Below are 23,827 nucleotides of genomic sequence, written 5' to 3' on the forward strand. Positions count from 1 at the left end.
TCCGCGACTTCATCAATAATGGTTTATCAACCAAACGCGCTACTCTTTGCTACCAGTTAGTGGCGGTGTGGCACGGTTTCATTGTTTGCCAACCGCCATGGAGCCCCCCGGAAGAAGAAGAAGAAGAAGAAGAAGAAAGAAGAAGAAAAAGAAAAAAAAGAAGCTCGGCTACGTTAAACACGAGAGGACCTCTTGTTAACAACAACAACAACAGAAAATGGCTGAGGAAGTATTACGTAACAATATGTGGTGCAAAATCTGCATAACTGTTTAATAGTGTGCGCTTAAAACTTATGTTTACAGCCCGCTAGTATTCAGACTGACGGTGCTAGCTTGTTAGCTAGCTTCAACTGCTGCTTCGCCCCGGAAATAATTGCGTCGAGTCGTCGACACAAATATATATAAATATTTGTGGTGTCAGCAGACGTTTGTCTTTTCGAGGCGGAGGATTGGTTGCAACAAAAGGTAAGTTGTGTATTTAGGGTTTTAGATAATACTCCTCTTGGCTTTGCTTTGGTAACACCAGTAGGTTTTGACCGATACGTTAATATGTCGGTTGGATAATATAATACATCCATGGTTGGAGCGCTACAAAATACAACTACGCTCACGCGATATCTATCCGTTAAGCAACAGTTAATTTCTAATTGTAACGAGCTCATGTCACGAGCATCATACCTGTCATTTGACAAAATCTTCGCCTACTGTTAACAGATGAGCAGGCAGCCTCTAAATTTTTTCTGTTCACGTTTTCCTACTCTAAACTTTATAAACTTGATTGGATTTAACAAATTTAGCCAGGTGGTGTGTATTTGTATAAGATATGATTTATCTCCTTCAGTTATATGTTGGGAAAATACTTCAGGTGGAATGGGGCTAAATATGTATGCATGTACGTGGATAAATCTAAATAAATAAATAGACAACAAATGGTACAGTTTGGTTGCATAACAACTGCATTATTTCCTTTTGCAACTCATCTTTTGTGTAAAATGTGTACATAAAGCTACAAAGACCTACAATTCTCCAGTGCAGCCTTATTCCAGCGCTGCCACTTTCCTGAAGTGTTCAGAAGTACATTGTGTCAAGTGCTCAGAGACATTGCTAATGTAAAGAAGGCTTAAACTCCAAGCCTGATGCCGTTTTGCTTTCCCCAAGCCACGGTACAAGAAGGAGGCCATGGTCTTTAATGCGGGATGATTCATCGTAACATACAGTTACTTCTCTGCTCGGCTGGCCTAAAGGCCTGGTGACCAAATAATGACCTTATTCTACCGCTCTTGATTTAAATCCTGTTGAGAACTTGCGAGCCCATATAATTTCTGAGAATTACAGCGAGGGAAGACAGTGCAACGCTTTGAACTGCATTTGGGTCATTGATTGTGAAAAGTTTGAGCAACTCAATGATGAAAGGCTCATTACTGAAGAGAAGTCTTCTTATACAGGTCACTCAATATCTAAGAGATAGACAGACTTTTACTTTGACACTAAACTGACCAAAGGAGTGTGTGTGACTGTGCGTATCATTTGGCTTTGTGATGCACTGGCAGCCTGTCCAGAATAGGCTCCAGCCTCCCCCTGTGACCCTTAAGAGGATAAAGCTACTTTCACAGAGGATGTGGAAAATGATGCACACATGCAAGTTGTGTCCTTGCTCTCAGTCGCAAGGCGAATTAAAAGATATCTAGCAGTTTTCTAGACTTGATGCAGATATGGATGCAGGATGTATCTCTCAAGGTGTCATAGGAAAGCCCTGACATTATTATTGCTGTGCAGGATGAGACAAGCAGCAGCTCAGAAGGTCCGGGTTCATAATATACTCATGGCAAGTCAAGACTTTTAAGTGTCTAGGCTCTCTAGGAGCCAACGACCGCTTCCAGGCTTCCAAGGAGAAATTTAGCAGCCTGTTGGGGAAAGTCACACCAAAATGATAGCCAACTTCGTGCAGTGGAACGCTTTTATCTTGCAACTTATTTGTAGTGGGGGATTAGTTGAGATCTACCTGATTTCCTTCCGATATGAGGCGTCGCCGTGTCGTTGTCTTGTTGTAGCTTCAGTGCAGATTGCACGGTCAGCATGTCTGACCCTGCGTAGGTGCAGTCAAGATCTGTCCTTGTATCTTGCAACGAATTAATGAAAGGCAACACGTGCTTTGCCATGTAAAATCTGCTAATAATTCTGTACACATTGTAAGTAGTGTCTGTCAAACTAAAAAAGGAAAAAGAAAAATGATCAGGAACACATTTAGGTGTCAGGAAGTATGTTGTAAATATTTTTCTTCACGATATTGACGAGCGCCCTTTTGGCTCATCTAAGCAGAACTAACGCAGCAATAAAAATGGAAGGAGAGCAAGAATCCCACACTTAACACGTCCACTGTCAGCATATATCCCTTAATGTTCCAAAATGACGACTGCCTTGTTTTTGCAGCAGTTATGGAATTGGATGAGTTGGAGACGAGAACGCTGGAGCTTCAGGAGTCCAGAAGAAGGATAGAAAACAAGAGAAAGACAGGTTCTGAAGAAGAAAGAGATGATGATGGTAAGTGGAAACTTACGAAGAAAACGGACCAAAACAAGCTCTAAATCCACAAATATGAGATTTTTTTTTTTTTTTCTTCTTTACTGATTTGACTCTAGGACACAATCACGTCTGCTGCTGCTTCTTCTGTTTGTCACAAGTTATTTTCTTTACAGAAACTATGTCTGAATCTCCGTGTGACTCTGTTCACTCCATGCACGAAACTCCCAATAAGGCGACCAAGTGGGAAAATGGCTGTGACTCTCTCAATCTAATAAAAGAAGCAGTCGTGGTTTTGACCCGACTGCCTGAATATAAGATTAGTGCTCTGCGACCACCAACACCTCCGCAGTTCTACAGTGAAGATGAATCCCTCAGCAGCTCGGATTCTGATATGCCGTGGGAATCGGAAGAGGATTCGAGTGATTCCGACTTTTCAGTCTTAAACAAAAGTTCAAAATCCACAACAAGAACGCCTGCGGTACCTACAACCAGTAACAACTGCAACGGTAAGGCCATGACATAATACTACATTTTCTTCCACATTTTGAACTAGTTTTTCCTCCATTGTGGCAGAAATAACCCCCAATGTGTCAACAGTTTTTGCCCACTGCTCCCATGAAACCTCGAAGATCCGCCCTGACTTACCAGAGGAAGACATCAAACTGGACATGATGGTCCTGGCCAGGAGGAGACCTATGAGATGGCAACGAGGAAAAATCGTGGAAATTGTTACAAAGGGTAAGAGAAAGTACTGCTAGATAAACCATTTCAGCCACTTTACACAAAGACTTCTTTTTATAACCTGCACATCTGTGAGTGCCTTTCTCTGTTTTTGTGAGTTTAATACAAGTGTATGTTTAATGAATAATAACTGTAACTTTTCCTTAAAATTAGCTTCAAGTCCAGTTTTATTCACTTTTTTTTTGGCAGAGGACGGACGGTTAAAGTACAAGGTTAGCTTTGAAGAAAAGGGGAAGTGTCTCGTATCTGGACACCACATCGCCTTTGATACGAGACCGAAGGTGGAGCAGCTGTATGTCGGTGCCCGTGTGGTGGTCCGGTGTCAAAATAACAAGTTTCGTTTTCGGCCTGGTCTTTTGGGCGAGCTCCCCAGCAGAAAAAATCAGTTCAGGTGTGTATTTTAACTGTTTATCCGTAGACCTATAAACCAATAAAATCTACTGATTTCAAAAGAAAATAACTTAAGAAATGTCCGACATTTTTATTTTTCAGGTTCTTGGTGTTCATGGATGATCATACGCCGGTCTATGTTGGTTTACCCTTATTTCACCTGATTTGCAGACCGTGTAAGTTCACACTCACAAGATAAAATAAAAAAAGAGTTCCCATCACAGATCGAGCTGGAGCATTATCTGAAGCCAGTGAAACGAGGAACCACTATGTTGCTCCCGCTGTTCTCTTGTTCTGTCTCTGTTTTCTATGTTAAAGCCAGAAAAAGGCTTTTAAGGTGAAATGAGCTAATCACAATGAGTTTGAGTTTTGTTTGGCTCATAGTTACATGATGCACTTGGTGATCAATTAAGAGCTACAGTTACTTGCAGGTTAAGCACCAAGAACCAGAACCTACACACAGTTTCCTGCAGTAACAGTGACATGTTTTTGTTTTTATGTTGTTTTTTTTTTTAACAGTGGATGAAGTTTTAGACGACATTCCAGATGGCCCTCACAAATGTTTTATGAAACAGTACTTGAAGGATTGGCCATATCCTCGTTTAAACAAGTACAGGCAAGGACTAACTTTCAATGTAGAATTAAATGGAGTCCAGCAGAGGTGTGGGGTGTTGGCGATCGACTGCAGCTTGATACAGATTGTTTTTCAGGTCAGTGTCTCTCCTTCGACTTGTTTTTCTCTTTTTTTTTTTTTTTTCTTTTTTTTATGGATTTTTAGGAGGCTTAAACATATATGTGTACCTAAAACAAACTCACTGAGGTGCACATAACGGACCAAACCAGTCATCAGCAAAGTCTAAAGCAACACTGGGTGAAAATCTGTGGCTCCACCACCTATTGTTATTGTGAAAAAGTGGATAAATAGTCACTGAGATGGTCTTTGCCTTTTATGTAAAATCTTGGACATCTCAGCCAGATTTTCTTTCTCTTATACATCACACCAATGTGAACGAGAGGCCCTCTGCTGGGTCATCTTCCATAGCCAGTGCTCTAACAAACAAAATGGCACATGAGCACACTGCCCATGAAACCCATAAAACGTAGGAACATGTACTTTGTTTTTTCCTTTACGTCAAACAGAGTTGTTCTTCAGTTAGTTTGCTCCGCATGGTCACGTTGTTGTGAAAGTGTTGGTTTGGAGACAAGAAGAAGGCATTGTGTGTGACATGTTTAGTTAGCCATTTGCCTTCTCGTGCATTCACTGGGTAGGCTGAACAACCAATCAGAGTGAGCGCTCTGACAGACCTGAGGCCGATCCTACAATATTCATCTGCTGAATAAAGATGTTGACAGAGTCCGACAACAGTGACGAGTGCACACGCCAAAAATACAAGAGAGACATCTGCTCGACCAATGATTGGCAGCTTCATGTCCTTATTGGCCTCTTAAGATGCACAGTTATACAGAATGCATATGAAATAGTCCACCTTTAACTGATGTTAAGTTCATAGAGATATTTTATCAAAAAGATAGACTAAAAATCATTTGACACAGCTGTAGTTGATACTTTATATACTTTAAACCTGCTGTTTTTGTTTAAGCAGTGTAATTAGATATGATGTTTTTGTCACACTCAGGAAACTCAACGGAGAGAGTGGATCTTCAGAGGCTCCATGCGACTGGAACATATTGCTAGATTTTTGGAACTGAAAGAGAGGGAAGAGGCCAAGGATGACTCTGACTCCGATTAATCCACAGACACAGGTAAATTGTAAGGTGGCTGTGGACTGTGGAAATGGATAAAAGAATGATACGTGGTATCCATCTCCTCTGAGGGGATGTGCCATTGGTACTTTGTTTTGGTTAAAGGAAAAACTTCTGTTTGTTTTTTTTGTTTTTTTTCCCTTCTTGGTTTTACTTCATTTAATTGTACAAATACCCTTACTTGATAATGAACTCATCAGATGAATTCAAATTAAACCCAACTGTTGAACAGTCGTGCAGGTTCTCCTGTGTTTTTGTAACAGTAATTGAAGCACAGGTGGTTTTAGGTTACAAAGTGAAGCGACTGAAAAGATCATATGATGATCTTTATGGGTAGAATCACATTTAAACTCACTAGTATTAAGTTGTTATTTTTGTTTCTGTTCTTAGGAGCATATTGGGGCGTCTGAAGTCAGCAGCAAGTGCAAAACACCCCCGAAAAACACAATTCTGTCTTTTCTTTTTCTTTTTTAGTGCCCCCTTATTTGAGAGTTCCTCATTTATTAAGCGATTCTGATTTTCATTGGAAAATTACATCGCTCCTTTTGTTCACTGCACCTCCTCGGCTAAGCCTTGACCTCTGAGCCCCGCCCCCTTGCTTCCACTCTGTTAGACTGATGAATCGGCTTCTCCTGGAAATGTTCAGTTGTCAGCTGTAGTGAGCAGCATGTACCTTACATCTACCGCCAGCCTCAGAGGATATAAAAGCCCAGTGGATAAACTCGTTCATTTAGCAGTAGCTAATGCTAAGGGCTTAGCTGATGAAGATGATGCACACCTACTTCTAAGTTTTTGCTGTTTCTTTTGAAAATTAAATGAGGTTAATATATACCGTACATATGTGCTACGCTGTGTACATCTCCAGCTTGGTCTATTACAGGTGATCAAAAAGCATAGTTTACAAGCATCTGGGGCTAACTAACAGCTACACTGCTAAACTATTTCCCTCTGGGATCAACAGAGGAACTATATCTTTTTAGACAGATGGAGTGTTTTTGGTACGACTGGAGGAATAGCTCCAACACGTTTGCTTTTACTGTATTAAAAGTACATAATGGATGCCCAGAGAGTTGCTTTGTGCTTAAACCAACAGGTATTTTGGCCAAAGCCTGCTTCAGTTATAAAAGAGAAATTTGCAAAAAAAGGGCATAATATGTTAGCCTGGGTGCCAGCCGAACTTAGCCCCGCCCATAAAATTTTTGGTCGGGAAGTTCGGTCTGGCTCTGCTCAGTTGGGAAATCTCTATGATTGACGTCGAATCAGTCGACCCAATCAGATTGCCAGGGCGGGCTTAATACGATGATGGACAGATGATCAACAGGGAATTCGTTTGAAACAAACATGGCTGCCGCTGGAGAGCTAGGGTGTGTAGATTCTGCCATCGAGTCTGTTCTACAGGATCTCCACATTGCATTCATTTTGAAAGACGAACAGAGGAACGCGATAAAGGCTTTTATCGTGCGTGCAGCTGAGTTCCTTTGACAATAAGTGTGTGTCGCTTAATCTACGTCACATACTACGTTGCTCTGATTGGTTGTAGGTCTATCCAATTGAGCGAAGAGGCATTTTTTCTCCTGGTTCGGTTGAAACGCCCCATACTCAAATCTCTATCGAGCGGTATCAGACTCACATTCTGACTAGAATCGTGAGTATGACGTAGTCAGGCTAATATTAGCCGCTTTCGGACTGTAGGAACCTTTGGCAGTTCTAATAACCTTTTAATCCGCGGGGCCGTTTTCTCCCGTGTTCGGACATACAGGAACTCGGGGCTTTCTCCCTTAGTTCCTATAACTATTTAGCTCCTTCTCCGAGGTCGGGTCTTTTCATGGTTCTATAGAACGATCTGACGGAGGTGTGTGGTGGTCGGTAGCTACGCCCCATGTCATGCTATCACGGCTGAAATGTTTCCTCATAAGACACAGACAGAACCGGCGGGTGTTTAATAAGTTAAACTTACACTGGTCTCATTTGTCTGCAGCGCTCTGCTCTCCTTTCTTCCTTCATGAAATAAAAAAGTATCGTCTCCTGACTCTCCCTGTGAGCTTTTCCAGCCTCGATATTAGACGCCTGATGTGATTGTCCATGATTAATATCACCATCATGCAGACCATAAACACAGTGGCCTCCCCGCTCTCCATATTAGCTTCTTGGTGGTGTTTTTTCTACTCTCCTTACTTTTACCGTTTTGTTTTGTGTTTGAATGTAGCGCTAAACGGCTAACGGCTAACACGTCACTGAAGCAGACGGCTGCGCGCGGCGCATCAGTCCCTATCAGGTCCCGACTCATGTGCGAATGCAGACTGAAACAGTTCCGCTGGGGAAGGATAGTTATCAGAACGAAATTCGAGGAGGGTAGTTCTGATAACTACTTTCTTAGAACGGTCTGTCCGAAAGCGGCTAATATGTCTCCTTTAAGGTGTAACAATCAGGAGATCAGCTATCCTTTGTAGTCTGCTCGGGGCAGATGAACAGAGTTTAAGATTCTGACAAAGTCCTGCAAGAATTTGTGAAGGGGACTTTTAACTCTTCTTAAAGCTGTGATGTGGAAGACTGTTGTAGATCGCTCTGGTGGACAGCAAATAAGTTGACTTACAGCTTGTTTATGAAGCAACGAAATATAGCTTCCCAGCCAGGCTCATCAACGACTCACAAAATCAGAGCAGCCCACCAAGGAGTCTCTTTCCTTTCATGGACTGGCAAATTTGCTCATTTAATGGGTCGTAGGACAGTGTAACAATGTACAGATAAGACTGCTTAACTTTTGTTAATGTACATATAGTATGTGTCTGTAGTTTATTGTCAGAGCTTTGTGATCTTTTTCAGATTTAAGTTGTTGGATAGTTGGCTTGGTTCCCCTCAGACGCAGAGTCTTATATGCAAACTAGCTTTCATCATGACCCAAAATCAACAGAGGAAAGCCCAAGTTCTGTGTTCTTCCACATAGACCAAAATCCATATATTTCCTTTCGGTCTGCACAGACTTTAGATTTGATTTAGTTTTTGTCACACTTGATAAATACTTAAAAGTCTAAACTAAGCAGCTCGAAACTTACTGCACTGATTGATTTGTTTCAGCTGGAAACAAGTAATTTAACCTTAACGGTGAACCATCATTTTTGAGACAGAAAAGTGGTTGGAAGTGAACCCGGAGCGATCGTGATCAGAGATCACTTAAATGTTCGGTGAAATGTTCACACACAATGCAACGATAACAGGAGTTATTGGGACTAAACAGCTGTGTAGCCTTAAGAAAACCATGCATCAGTGAGGCTCATTTAAAAAAGAAAAGAAAATGATAAGGTTCCAGTTAGCTAAGGAGCAAATTAGAATGCACTCGGACCATCAGACCACATTGATCAGTTGATCACCTAAGTATACAGAATGACGAGGATTTTCCATCAATAGATTTTGATATTTTCGCCGATGACATGGGCACATTCACCAAGCTCATATTCTTTGTGGCTCAGGTCGAGACTTTTACTCGTGGTCTCAGAGTTAAGAGACCCTAAACACACTGAGTATCTTTGACGCGCTGGAGAAGACTTCACACGGTGGTCTTGACTCTCTTATCTTCAACACAGTGCAGCTTTGGCCGGAAACGAATGCTGTGCCATCGCAATAGCCTATTAAAAACAACATCATGGTGAATCCGTGTCATTGTGAAAGCTAAAGATTGACTTTTACTTTAGGCCAGGCAGTGTTTCTGATGAATGTCAAGTAGGAGCGAAGGCCTTCAATCCTCTGCTCTGAAATGAGTGTAGAATGTTTCATGAGACTGAGAAGATCAATAAATTAGCAAGATTTTCCATTTATTATGACGCTTTTTGTTAAATTTTGGGGTTAATTTCCTAGTTACATGTACAGTGGATTATTTAATTCCATCATTAAGTACAAAATAAAACTAAATGACCATTTTCTGTTTATTCATTAAGGTTGATGTACGATAGACCTTTTGGCTGCATATTTAAGCGGTTGTTGAAAAAAAGCAATAATGAGACAATGTTAATAAAAGTATCCCTTGTTGCATTGAAGCATTTTCCATTATGAATCATAATTTATGATTGTGAAAGACTTTGATGTAAAATTCAGCATATGTTGATGTTAACAAATGTGTTTGTTTTCCTGCAGTCAACACCAGGGAACATGATGTATGCATTATTCTTGTGAATGAATACATTTGGGAACAACTTGTTCCCACATCTATATGCACCTGAAAGCCAGCAACAATTTTATCTTTGTAGCTTTTAGCATTTAGCCAATTTTTTTTTTTTAAACTCCCCTCTTGTTTATGAGATATTTGTTGTTTCCTGAATCCGTTTGTCATTCTTTTGTTTCATTATGATTTTTTTTTTGTACATTAGCCTCTGTCTTTTGTAAATAGATCTATTTGAGAAAAATGTATTTAAAAACTTAGTCTCTGACCGTGTTCAACTTTGTCTTTTTTTGTTCCTACTCACTGACATTACAGCGCACAAACTACCCGAACAGAAACATCTGTGGTCTTGGCTCACTGAAATCCACATATAAAGTTGATTATTTTGTTCAGTAAACTCCTTTCTATATTTCCACCTGTTAACATTATGGATTCCATATGTTTGAGGACCTTTAATTGAAAGCATGGAAGATATAAAAGTCGTGGAGAGGACGATACAACTGAAAAGCTACCAAACTGTCTGAGAAAACAGTGACACCTGACAGGAGAGCTATGATAAAGCACTATCTCCACTTTAATTGGCCAGAAAACCACTTTTTTCATTGTTCTGAACTAGTAGAATTCCATATAAACACACATACAAAAATAAGAGTCCATTGTACAACAAATTAAATATATGAAAACAACACTAAGATGCCATCGACTAAGATGAATTTGAATGATTTTTTTTTTTTCCTCACCGCAACTTATTGGACGAATGTACGTCTGTGATAATAATTTACATAAAGCCAACTTGAGGAAGAATATGACTATTTTGGGCAACATTAGCAAACCTTTATGTCCACAACATCCCTGTGATAAAACCTGCTCTTGTGAGGCTGGGAAAGTTTGCATGCACTGATTGAGCTTTCCAAAACTCAAGTAGTGCTCAAAATAAGACCCCAGATTCAGAGGAATCGAAGAGGAGACGTCTAAGATGAAGGACAGGAGCAAAGAAGAGAGCACGGAGGAGGAAGTTAAACTGATTTCTGCTGATCGTCATGAGGAAATAAAGTGAAGAAGCATTGAGAGCTGATGAGGACCCAGCAGCAACCTCTGAACTTAATTGCCCTTCTATTCAGCTTTTAAACTATATGGGCAGACAGGGCGGTAACAGTTAAGGAGGATGGATTGCAGTGCTTGTTAACAAGAGATGGTGCAATTCTGGACACTTTGCCTCAAAAGAGTGCCTCTTCACGACAGATAAGGAAATATTAGCTGTAATTTTTTTCCCATGATGTCTACTGACGGAGGAAACGTCATCAGCACATTTGTTTCCACGCCATAAACAATACCCCAAAAATTCCATGGTGATTTTTGGGGAGTTCAAGTACGCCACTCTGCTACACTTCCAACAGCTTATCTTACAACTTTTATTTTATTTTGATGTTTTTTTGATTCTTTTGAAAAAAGTTGAATTTTTTTTTAAACTGTTGGTTTTTCAAATTCAAAGTCTGATTTTGATGCTGTAAAAATTCAATATTAGAAATGCGTATTCAAACTCTGATGGCACAGAAAAACTTCCATAGAAAGCTACCAGCAGTGGCGTAGCACAAGGTAGTTGTAGTTATATGGACTATACGTACTTGTTTTACAGTCATTGTAGAATAGACCCATTTCCAAATCCCCTCTCGGGGTGCGCCACATTAGCAAGCGGGCTGCAAATTAGATTATTTGGGATTGTTTATAGAAAGACAAAGACATGGCATGCCCTCTCTGCCTCTCAGTGAGTAATAGTTGGCTCTATTAGATGTGTTGATAATATAAATGTTCTGTTTTCTTACTGATCCTTACTCTTATTTATGTTTCCACATGCAAATACTTTGGCTCTTTTCCCTCACGTCAATGTTTATAATCCAGGTGTTTATTGTTTGCTGGATTGGCTGTTTGAGAAAAAAAAAAAAAGTGGTATTATTTTAGCTGTCCCAAGTAAACTTCAAACTGTCCCAACGACTTCAGGTTTATGCTGTATAAATTGTTAGGTCAGGTTCATTTAAAGCGTGTCAAGGGTTTTGAATGAATTGGCGGTAAAGGTGGAGGACATGATCGACTTAAAAATACAGGGGGCAGCACTGAGCCTCTCTGGGCATTACTGCATTAGGCGAAGAAGACATCAACTTTTATTTAGCGGCTAGCCTCGAAAAGGTAAGATTGTTGTCGTAGTTAACGCATTTACGGGCAAAATGCCAAATCATTTCGTTATAGCGTGTATACCGCTGATGTATTTCCATAAGAAATAAACAACAGCCATTCAGAACTGCTTTATTTACTTGATCTCAGACTGTAGGAATAATGGTTTGAGTCCAGTAAATGTTTATTTAGTGAAACGTTTTTAGTCCGAACACGGACACACTAAACTACTTTTTTATACTAAATTATTTAAAACGTGGGCTGTGCGGTGTGGTGGCACCGTCACCTCACTGAAAGAAGACTCACGCCTGGGGCCTTTCTGTGTGGAGTTTGCATGTTCTCTCCGTGCATGTGTGGGATCTCTCCAGCGTCTTCCCACCGACCAAAAACATGCATGTTAGGTTAAATGGTGACTGGGCATCAAGACTTGCAGTGTAAATGTAGCCTAAATTGACACTTGGAGTGATTGTGAGTGTACATGGTTTGTCTTTGTGTGGCCCAGCCGCCTCTCGTCCAAGGCTCCAACCACCCAAAAATTGAATTTAGACACATATCAAACATCCATAAGTCAATTTTATGATCGATGGGAATTTGTTATGTAAGGCAATATGATAACAAACTACTGGAAAAACAACACCGTTATTCAAGTGCACTGCTATTCCTGTTAAACTAAGGGAACAGATGAAGCCAAATTACAAGAATAACATGAGAGGAAACAAGCGACTGGAACAATGTTGTTTCAAAGACTGACACCACGTAAAGATTTAACAATTTCGACTATTCGTCTAAGGTTTGAAGGCGGTTTACGAACGGTGGCGTGCTACGATCACGTCATCATAGCGTCGTAACACGGAAATACATGTAACCTCGTTTCCACGGTAACAGAGTATGTGTCGGTGAGTTAATTGCTTCGCCCTATGCTCGTTTGTGTTCAGAATATACAATGAATGTAGTGATGAATAATTGGATACAGAAGCTCTTTTAAATGTATGTACATGTCTGGATTATTAACTGCTCAGTGATATAGATTATTATGAATTAGGCCATTTTAATGTTATGATATATGTCACACATTCAGTTCTTACGATGGAGTTTTTCACTTCCCAAACATGACATTACTGCTTCTAGCTTTCAACTTGATGAACACTGTTGTTGCCTTATAATGCCTTGATTTAATTCAAGAGAGATAATAAGTATTCTGTTCATATATTTTGCCCAACAAGTTATTTCCACCCTCTACAAGCCATAAGGCTTTTTAACAGTGACTGCTGAGTTCTTCTCAAATTGATTGATTGATTTTTTTTTTTCTATTTATTTGTTTATTTAGTCATTTATTATTATTATTAGTTAGTAGTAGTATTTTTTTTTACTAGAATTGGTATTATTGTTGTTGTTGTTAATATACAATCATTGTAAATATTTATAATTTTTTTGAGCTACTTGACTAATTTGAATTTCCCCCATTGGGGGATGAATACAGTATTTTTCTATTCTATTTCTATTCTACAATATCCTTAAAGAGGCATTATAAGAAATTACAGTGGGTTATTAAATGCTAAGAAGTTGAGGTGTCTGAGGCTCTGTGAAAATAGAGAAAAGGCCTCTGGGAGTTCATTGAGTGCATATCCACTGGGCTCGTCCCCGTACCAGTCACGGAGTACAGAGGTTTCAAGTAAACAGTTAACCAGAATCAGAATTCGTTTTATTGCCATTGTTAGTGAACAGTGTTCACTGACTAGGAATTTGCTGCGGCGTAAGGTGCAAACATGTAACAGAGGAATAAAATGATAATGATAAAAATAAAAGTATATGAATATAAAATGTACAAGGTGTGTACAACAATACACAGTATACAGAGCAACAACAGTGCAGCTTCAGTAGTGCAATTTTAATGATGGTAAAGTGACTGGGGCAGGTTATGAGGTGATTACGAAGTGTTCATAAGTCCAACTGCAAGGGGGAAAAAACTGTTTTTGTGATGGGAGGTTCAGGTCCGAATGGACCGAAGCCTCCTGCCTGTGGGGAGTGGTGCAAATAGTCCATGTGCAGGGTGAGAAGGGTCAGCTGTGATCCGACACATACTAAATAAGGAAAGATTTGAAGCAAAAGACTTCATCGGCTAATGGTACGTATGGCCTTGAGTATGCATACACCATCTCTTGGCTAGGTGCCTGGACATGACACAGGCTGTTGAGGTTTTGCCTTTAAAAAGCATGTTCCCCCCCCGAAAAGGCAGAGGGCTTCCATCTGCTAATTGAGACACACGCCCTCCCCAGATCAGATGCATCTTTTCTGTAAATTTGAGACGGACCTGATGAGAGAAATAAAGATTTCTATGTTCGACTAAGTCCATGTCAGCAGAGTTCTTCATCACTCATCTCCACATCGGCTCGGCGACCATCCCTCATATCTACTGCAAAGTGATTAGAGTTCTTGTTTTATCATTAAAACAGCAATTCTTTTGTAAATTCAAGTGAGTTAAACTCTAGTTCAAAAAGTTTTTTTCCAACAATTTTAAAGAGCATTAAGGACCTCTCAGCAGAGGAGAATTTGCTATGCTCAGAAGCACACCCACCTCCAAATTTCTTTGCTAAAACTTAATTGTTTTTAAGTATTTTTTTGGGGGGGGCTTTTTTATGCCTTTAATGATAGGACAGTTGGAGAGAGACAAGAAGCAGGGAGCAGAGAGATGGGGAAGACATTCAGCAAAGGGCCGCTCGGTGCGAGACTCGAACCGGGGCCAGCTGCAGCGAGGACTGTAGCCTCTGTACATGGGGCAGCTGCTTAACCCACTACGCCACCAACCGCCCCAGCTAAAATTTAATTGTTAAAATATTTCACCAGCTAGTATTTAGGATTGTTTCTATTGAGTTTTGAACATTTCATACATGTCACACGAATATATCTGGAGAAATCGGATGCATGCCCATCTCAGAAGAGGAAAAAGGGCTTTGGTATCCACCTCTTAACTTTCTTTGCTGACATTTTGTGGTTAAAATTTTGAACATGGTGGTATTGTTTTTGTAAGATGTTTTTGTACAAAGCCTGCTTTATTTGATCAAGTTTAACAGAGTGCATTTGAGTTCTGACCGTTATTTTTGCAGGTTAAGTACAACAACTTTTCCGTCAGAAGTTGCATTCATAAAACCTTATAGGCTACTCTTGTGATGCAAGTTCTGCTTCTGCCACATTATTAATTGATGTAAATGATCATAAACTGCAGAGTTCAAATCAGTTTGCATTCATCATACATGAAAAAAATAATAATAAGATGGTCGTGTGGAGGCAAAACTAAGGATAAATCAGGTCATGCACCTCCCAGTTTTTTTTGTAAGGGTAAAGCTAAGTCATCTGTACGAATCATCAAAACCCAAGAGGTTCAGCTGTTATAAATTATACAAAAATAATGTATTTCAACAGGTGAGATATACCATAAAAAGCTGATATTAAATTTGGTTAGGCTGATAGTTGTAGTTTTCCTACAAGCTACTGTAACGAGTTCCTGCTCTGCAGAAATGTATCTCGTTTCACATACCTGCTGCAGTGTTTTCAGAGGATATTCACTCACGCTGGATTCAGTAGTTTTCTGTTGTGAGATGATTACCTGAAACAGTCCAACATTTTTCTGGGTTATCCTTTGGGCAGTATCCATCCATCTATCTTGTTACTAAACAATGTACTTCCTTTGATGTGCTTTGAAACCTTGTTTTATTTTTTCCAGTAATTATGGAAGGGGATGAAATGGAAATGAGCAAAGAGGATTTACAGAGGTGGATCAGAGACCAGGTAGAAAACACCTGGCGGATCTCCCCGGGCTTGCTAGAGAAATATGATCTGCTGCAGTCTCTTCTGGAAAAAAGGGAAAAACAGACTGCTGACCTCTTGAAACTCTGCCAGTATGTATTGCTCTTATTTCTGCCTCCTGTAAAAGTGACTTTTTATTTTTGTATGTATTTGATGTATATCCTTTTGGTCTAGCAACTTAAAATCTTTATACATTTATATACAATTTTCAAGGCAAGGCAATTTTATTTGTAGAGCACAATTCGTACACAGGGCAATTCAAAGTGCTTTACAACTACATAAAATCACAAGAAGGCAATAAAATCATTCCAAAAAAATAATAATAATCATTAATGAATTAATTTAAAAGTGAAGAGTGCAGATAAAATACTTTCAGGTGTCATATGCACAGCTAAATAGAACTGTTTTCAGCCTGGATTTAAACATTGTCAGAGTTGAGGCCTGTCTCACATCTTCTGGAAGACTGTTCCAGATTTTAGGAGCATAAAACTGAAACGCAGCCTCACCTTGTTTAGTCCTGACTCTGGGCACCAGCAGGAGACCCCTCCCTGAGGTTCTCAGAGTCCGAGTTGGTTCATACGGCTCTAACATGCCAGAGATGTACTGTGGCGCGAGACCGTGAAGAGACTTGTACACAAGCAGAGCTGTTTTAAAGTCTTCTTCTATTCAGACACGTAAAGCTTGTACACTTATTCTATTTTTGTGAAATCCACTTATTTGCACTGTATGTTAGACATCATAAAATTGTATATACATTGTAAGTTTTAAGATTGATTCAGGTATTTAGGTGAGACAATCACATCGAGTGTTTTCCTAATTCAGTCATGATATAAACTGGCATTTGACATTTTAAATAAGTATTAGGGCCTTGTAAATTCCTGCAATTATTGCTATTTATATTAGTTTTTATTGTTATTTGCAAATTGCAGTTATCATTGTTGACATTTGATCTTCTATATTGCTTTATTTAATGGTTGTTTCCTTTAATGTAATGCTTTTTGCTCTGCAAAGCATTGGTGTGTCTGATAAGGTGCATTATAAATAGGGCTGAATTGAGCTGAGTTGAGTGGGATCCTTTCTTTGGAAGTTGTTTCATTTTTCATGGCAGAAATGTTGAAGCTTAACCTGGTTGGGTTGAAAGTCCTGGTACACAGCAAGTTCTGAGCCTTTCTAGAGCGGCTGTTCTTTGTTCAGGTCCACACTCTTGTTGGGTGACTTAAGGACTTTCAGAAACTTTTTGTACCCACACTAGGTTTAGGTGATCTAACTGCCTCTTGACGCTGTAATTGTTTATTGTAAATTATTCTTTTAAAATATACTCAATTGTTGATTCTCCTTTTTCCTTGTAAGTTGCTTTGGATAAAAGCGCCTGCTAAATGCATAAATGTAAATGTAATTGAATGGCTTTTGTGTGGAAACAATCATCTTAAAGGCCTGACAGCTGGAGTGCTGCATTGGTGGCTGTCCTGCTGAAACGTCCTGCCATCTCCACAAAGGAACTCTGGATATTATTCAAAATGGCCTTTGATTTGTTATTTACCTTACTGAAAACAGCCCTTCATTCATGATAACTCAGTTTAACTTTTAGGTCTAATAACGAAACTCTGACTATTCTAAAATTCTTCCATTTAGAATAATGTAGGCCATTCTGCTTTTTGGCAAAGATCCATACCTTGACACAATTTCTCTTTCTTGGTTTTCACTCTTGCATACATTGTCAACTATGAAACTTTTAAAGAAACCATTTGCCTTTTTAAGTATGTCTATTGAGATCAATTACGAACAAGGTGGACTTAAGTCCAGCTGTAGAAGCATCAAGGTCCATTAAGAGAAGCAGAATGTTGCATGGCTCGGTTGTAAGATTTTTTTTGGTTTCTTGTGTGGGACAGTAGTGTGTAGATGGAAGAATAATCTTTTAAGATGAGTCTTACACAAAATGTGGACGGCTTCAGGTGCTCTGAAAACTTTCTGTATGTACTGTGTACAGTATTTTCTTTGTACAGTTAAATCAGAACCATTATCAGGCTTCTCAGTGAATGGTAATACAATTGTAGCAACCAAAAGCTGACGGCCCCTTCCTGTTCTAGAAACTAGTTTTAAAGCTTAGCTATGTGTTTACTGTGTACAGTATGTTTTCTTTGTTTTGTTCATGCTGTGGTTTTATTGCCATTATTCAGATCTGTGGTAGCATTTGAGGAAATCGTGAAGGAACTGTACTCTTTACTGGGTTGGGATTACAGAGACTCGGATTCTGACGATGAATCCACAGGCTGTGGTAGGAAAACAAATCATTTACATAAAAAGAGAAACAAAGTTAGTCTTGTGTGTCTGTGCCCACTCCTTTTTAATTTTCCCATGCTTTTTCTTCTTCCTTTTTAGGACTGCCGACTTCTAATGGTGTCGCTCCCATGTTACCGAAGCCAAACAGCAAAGGGAATCTGGAGACAAAAGAAGAACAAAAAAGCCTTCCCATTTTAAAGAGGAATGCAGTGGTGGTCCTTACTAGACTTAGTAAATCTAAGATCATCAGCGCTCTACGTCCCCGACTGCCTCCGAGTAACAGCAGTGAAGATAACAACTCAAGCAGCTTTGATTCTGATGTGCAATGGGAACCAATAGATGATTCAAGTGATTCTGACTTCTGTGATTTTAACACCGGCTCAAACAAAAGAAGAAAAATCCAGCGAAGGGATGAAAAATGGAAGAGGAGCTCCCGAACTTCCCAAAGAAGGAATGACTTTACTGCTAAGGTCAATGAAATAAAGCCATCAGCACCACAAGCAAGTCCAAAAACTAATGCTAAAAGCAACAGAACAGAAGAAGCAGCATCCGACGCAACAAAGATAACACCCAAAGCCAACACAGAAGACCAAGCTCAGAGCAAAGCAGTGACCGTCTCCAAGCCATCTGCAAACACGGACGGTAATGTCCACAAATTGTTCATCAAATACCTTTTTAATTTAGTTTTTCTAGTCATAAAAAATAGACGTCATTGCTTTCAATATCACTTCTGCCACATAAAAACAGAAGAAAGAAACGTGATTTTTTTTTTTTTTCTCCGTAGAATATGAGTTTATGTGAACTTTCACATTAGGATCATCAGATTATTTATTTTGCAGCTTATTTAGAAAATGAACTGACACTGTCTGCATGACAAAATCCCAATATTGTAGAGAATAGGATGTATGTAAAGTTTACACAGAGCAGATAGTTTGTTGTTTCATGTATTCAATCCTTAGTTGGTGGAAATGAATCAGTTTTAATGTTCTTTTTACAGCGTCGCACCTAACTCCTGGGAGCTACTACGCTGAAATGACCAAGACCGCTGCAAGCGTTCCACTAGGGAAGGTCAGCGTGAACATGCAAGTCCTGGCAAGAAAGAAGGAGTTGAACTGGCAACAAGGGAAAATTACAGAAATTGTAACAAAGGGTAATAATTTAAACAGTAAAAATAATTTACTTTTCGACATGCACTTAACAGATTATAACGCAGTTCTTGATAGCAATTTTTTCTGTTAAGGGATCTTGTTTTGCAGTTACCTTCAACTAGCAAAAAATAGTTTATCAGAGTATTTATGAATGTTTGTTACTTTTATATTTGCCCATATTGTAACTTTGTTGCGCTGCATGCAAACAAAGCAGCTACTTTTGCCAAACCTCCAGAACCGATGTGAATTTAAAGAGTAAAAAAAATAGCAAGCTAGAGTTATGCAATCAGCTGAATGACAGCAGTGTTGCTGGTAAGAGCGCTGTGATAACGGTGCCACCTCTCACATAACACATTCACTCCAATTCCACCTTTATAGGTGAAAAAAGACATCCTTGTTAGCCCGTTGCTGTTCCTTCCTGTGATTGACACATGCCAAACAGAGGAGGCTCAGTCCTGTATCGGCGTGGGTGTGTCCTTACACGCATCAATTCGAAACATCATTCACAACCATGGCCTCCATTTTATCTGTTATGCCGATGACGTCCAGCTTTACATCTCCACCAACTCCATCAACCCCGCCACTCACTCCTCTCTCTCCAACTGCCTCACCGACATCAAATCCTGGATGCAGTCCAACTTCCTCAAACTCAACTGTGACAAATCCGACCTGATCATTATCGGCCCCAAATCCCTCACCAAAACCACAGACAGTTTCCGCCTCACCATTGACAACTCCACCCTGTTTCCATCCCCCCCACAGTCGCAACCTTGGATTCATCTTTGACAGTAACCTCTCCTTTGACCATCACATAAGCCAAATCACCAGAATTGCCTTCTTTCATCTCAAGAACATTGCCCGACTCCACCCATCACTCTCCTTCTTTGCTGCTGAAACCCTCATTCACCCCTTCATCACTTCCAGAATTGACTACTGCAACAGCATCCTCTATGGAACACCATCCAAGACTTTAAATAAACTACAGTACATCCAAAACTCAGCTGCACATCTGCTCACCTGCACCCGTGATCGCATCACTCCTGTCCTCCAGAACCTCTACTCGCTCCCAGTTCCACAGCGTATTAAGTTCAAAATCCTCCTTCTCACACACAAAGCCCTCCATAATCAGGCTCCGTCCTACCTCACTGACTTGCTCCATCGCCACAATCCATCCTGCAGCCTCTGTTCATTTGATGCTAACCTCCTTACTCCACCATTAAAAACCAAGCACCGAACCTGGGGCGAGAGAGCCTTCTCTGCAGCTGCCCCCTCCCTCTGGAACTGTCACCCCAAAAGTCAGTACAGTCACGGATGTCAGCCACATCCGTGACTGTACTGACTTGTCCACCTTCAAATCTCTGACAAAAACACACCTTTTTAAAATAGCTTTTAATGTTTAACCTCAGTCTGTGTTTTTAGTGTACTATTTTCTGTTGTTTTTATGTAAAGTGTCTTTGAGTATTTAGAAAAGCGCTTTTAAATAAAATGTATTAATGTATTATTATCAAGCTGGCGTAGCGGAATCAGCTGAGTGATGACAGCACTGTTGGTTAGAGCCGCGAGTTCTGTGAAGCTGGCTTAACGGGTGTAAGCACACACGAGGCGGGTCTGTTTCCCATCTGTCTTCTTTCCTTTGCCGGTTCAGAGGCGTATCCGTGGCGATCGACTTTGACATCAGTCCATCCTTGACTGTGCTATGTGAAAAGGGCTTTAGATACAGAACCGCATACAGACACAACCATTATCCAGATGATCTGGCTTTCTACTTAGGGGCTGGTGTAATTCAAGCGCTTCTAACGGTGTGAGAGCACTTTGTTGAGGTTGTTTCAGAACAAAACTGAGAAGTTGGCGACACATTTCTGTTTCAGAGATTAAGATGCTGCTGCATGTTAAAGAAAATTCGGTTTATCGTTGCTGAGTACTGTTTTTTTTTCTTTTCTTAACTTCAGATGACGGTAGGCTGAAATACAAGGTGATTTTTAAGGAGAAGGGGAAGAGCCTGGTGTCTGGTCACCACATTGCCTTTGACAGCATGCCAACCGTGAGCCAGCTGTTTGTGGGTGCTCGTGTTGTGGTCAAGAGCAAAGCTGAAGAGCCAGAGTTCATGCCTGGTATCATGGCAGAGGTCCCCAGCAGAAAAAACCGCATGAGGTTAGTGTTTGTGTCGCTTATTCTGGAAAACTTTTTTACTATTTCAGTTTAGATTTATAAGAAATGGAGGAATTCAGTTTTACTTAAAGGTGGGGTCTGTGATGTTTTCTGGAGCATTTTTTATCATATTGTCTGAAAACCTCACGACCCCATTGCACCCACTAAAATAGAATGTTTGGAAAAAAAAGGAAATCTTTTAGTCCAGTGTAGAGGGTGTAGCCAGAGGAAAAGTCTGACCAATAGAAGTACTGATGAGAGTTACTTTTATTGGATTCTGACACGCCCATCAACCGTCAGCCCCCCTCACCCCTCCCCCCTGCGCGTTCACAGACTCGTGAGTCTCTGTTATGTTGTTGTCAGAGTGGTGTAAAAAGTGGTGTATTACCTTTTAGCTCTGGACGTGAGCACTCTCGCCTCATCTTGTGTCGCGAGCACTCGTGAGGTCTCGTCTAGTTTCGTTCTCGATCTCGGGAACATCCGAAGACCTCGACCGACAGCATGCGCGTTCATGTGTTTTGAAGGCGTGGTTTCGAGGGGTGGGCTGAAGGGAGAGGCAAGGTTGTGTATTTTCAAAAATATAGCTTGCAGGAACTGTTTTTCCAAGATCTCAGACCCCACCTTTAAACTACTCCTAACACTTATTTATCAGTATTGTTTGATGAAGACATTTTTATTTAAATTAATTCATTTTCTTTTAGATTCCTCGTGTTTTCTGACGATCGCACACCTGTCTATGTTGGCTTACCTTTACTTCACCTGGTGTGCAGACCATGTAAGTTTAGGTGTTTTTAAGTCGCACTGTTTCTGTGAAAGTTGATTTTAAGCTTGAAGTTTGGGACATGTTATACTCTTCACATCCTGTAGATTAAAGAAGTAGAGGCAAGTGGGTATAAGATAACGGGAAAATTTGCCGTTGTGGCTCTTTACACAAAAGTTTCCACACAACAAATAATTTTAATATAATATGAAAAGCACACGTTACAAATTTCACCTGTGCACCAAATTAGATCAAACTGGTAATAGAAGATACTGCTTCTGCATTTGACCTTCAAAGCTCTGAATAGCTCTCTAGCTCAAGAGATATAAAAGACACGAGAAAATTTGAGGTTGGAGCACAGTTAATGATGTCTGGAACTTAATAAATAGATTTTTTTGTTAATGGGAATGAACATTTTAAGTTTCCAAGTGGAAGAAACAACGACTTTGAGCTTAATTTCTGCCTGAAATTATATTTCTGATCTTATACACAATTTATGAAGAGTGTCATGTTTTAAGGTTTGTTAGTAATTCCTGTAGTGGATGTTGAATCAGCGCATGTTGAATTTTTTTATTTATTTCAATTTTTATACAGTACCTGCTGTTGTCATAGTGACTTTTTTTCTACTTCCTGAAACAGTGGCAGACCCTTTGGGTGACATTTCTAATGAGGTTCACAGGAATTACGTAAGGGAGTATTTGAACCGCTGGCCTTTCCCGCCCCAGACCCAGTACAAGGTTGGACAGATTCTGAATGCAGAATATAATGGTATCCAGGAGAAGTGTGAGGTTCTGGCAGTTGACTGCAGCTTGATCCATATCTGTTTTTCAGTAAGTTTCACATTATGTTATCACATAATGTCCTTTCTCTTTTTCATACATATATAAATCTGGATTGTGTGACGGAGTAGTTTGTGTTTTCATGCTCAGCGTGACCAACATAAGGAGTGGGTCTACCGAGGCTCCATACGCTTGGAACACATGATTAATATGAGGAAGCTAGTGGAGTCACAAAAGAATGAAGGAGTGAAGAATGAACCGAAAGTCAAAGGTAAATTCCTTTTTTAAAATGGGTATCTTGAAATACAATTCTGTTATAAAGAAATGCAGTTATTCCTAATATGTCGTTTGTCTCATTTGTGTTTCCTCTTTTGTGTATTTTAGTATCATCAGAATCGGCAAGTTGAAGGAACGATGAAAGCAATAAGGGAGATGGATAATGTGTTCTGAGATGGTGCCCCAGTAAACCCACTAATGGTAGCTTACAGGTTTTTCAGGTCTCCTCGGGCAATCTTTGACTTTTTTGGGGGCCCATAGAGCATCTGCGCAAATCTATTTTTCTTGCTAAGTCAGAATGTACACTTTCTTGCAATTGACCAATTGTTGTTTACCCATTTTTTTTTTGTGCTTTTACAAGCTCCAGAGGGGGCGGAAAATGCATCCAGCAGCCATTTTTTGTCATCTGCAGGTTCCTGAGCGAATATCGGACGACATGTCAGTATTGTCGATTCTTCTGGAATGAGTGCGTTCGGTCCGATGCAGACCTTTTTATGCAAGATAAATGTCACAGCCCTGCTATTTTTGGACTCTGCCGCCTTGGATGGGATCTTGAATGAGACTCTCATATGCTGCTGAAGGCTCTACCTCATTGAAGTGGCTGAAAACTGTTTGAACTGTCTCGAAACCATCCAAGAGTTGTTTTGTCAATAAATGCATTTTTTATGCTTCTTTATCTTTCAATAAAAATGTTGCATTTCCTTCTGCCTTCAAAGTTGTTAACCCGCAAATGTGATTAAGAAGAAAGGAGCATTTGTTTTAAATGAATGCGGACATTTGAGGTCTGTTTGTTCTGGGAAATAAGTAAGTTTCTGTAAATGTTATATGATAAAGATAAGATTAATAAAATTTCTCATTAAAACTGGTAATATGTCAGAGTCTCAATCTTTTT

The 23,827-nt window shown here is 39.9% G+C and overlaps 2 protein-coding genes across 3 annotated transcripts; both read left to right on the forward strand.

Moving 5' to 3' along the window:
* The first annotated feature begins 97 nt into the window (after positions 1–97).
* setdb1a (SET domain bifurcated histone lysine methyltransferase 1a) lies at positions 98–9,839 on the forward strand. 2 transcript variants are annotated; one of them, XM_075450111.1, is made up of 9 exons: positions 98–465; positions 2,431–2,541; positions 2,697–3,029; positions 3,121–3,261; positions 3,454–3,655; positions 3,757–3,830; positions 4,174–4,364; positions 5,292–5,418; positions 5,809–9,839. In XM_075450111.1, exons 2-8 carry the CDS (start codon positions 2,436–2,438, stop codon positions 5,403–5,405), a joined length of 1,161 nt encoding a protein of 386 aa, XP_075306226.1. In that variant the 5' UTR covers positions 98–465; positions 2,431–2,435; the 3' UTR covers positions 5,406–5,418; positions 5,809–9,839. The 2 variants fall into 2 exon arrangements, with proteins under 2 accessions (XP_075306226.1, XP_075306227.1); XM_075450112.1 differs by having other exon boundaries at positions 2,434–2,541.
* Positions 9,840–11,682: 1,843 nt separating this feature from the next.
* On the forward strand, positions 11,683–23,795 carry LOC142368041 (histone-lysine N-methyltransferase SETDB1-B-like). Its single transcript, XM_075450084.1, has 10 exons — positions 11,683–11,755; positions 15,462–15,636; positions 17,722–17,819; positions 17,924–18,466; positions 18,822–18,974; positions 20,922–21,123; positions 21,822–21,895; positions 22,520–22,710; positions 22,810–22,930; positions 23,044–23,795. Exons 2-10 carry the CDS (start codon positions 15,467–15,469, stop codon positions 23,064–23,066), a joined length of 1,575 nt encoding a protein of 524 aa, XP_075306199.1. The 5' UTR covers positions 11,683–11,755; positions 15,462–15,466; the 3' UTR covers positions 23,067–23,795.
* Positions 23,796–23,827: the final 32 nt, after the last annotated feature.

The sequence above is a fragment of the Odontesthes bonariensis genome, chromosome 18 (assembly GCF_027942865.1).
Source record: "Odontesthes bonariensis isolate fOdoBon6 chromosome 18, fOdoBon6.hap1, whole genome shotgun sequence".
NCBI classification, from domain to species: Eukaryota; Metazoa; Chordata; class Actinopteri; order Atheriniformes; family Atherinopsidae; genus Odontesthes; species Odontesthes bonariensis.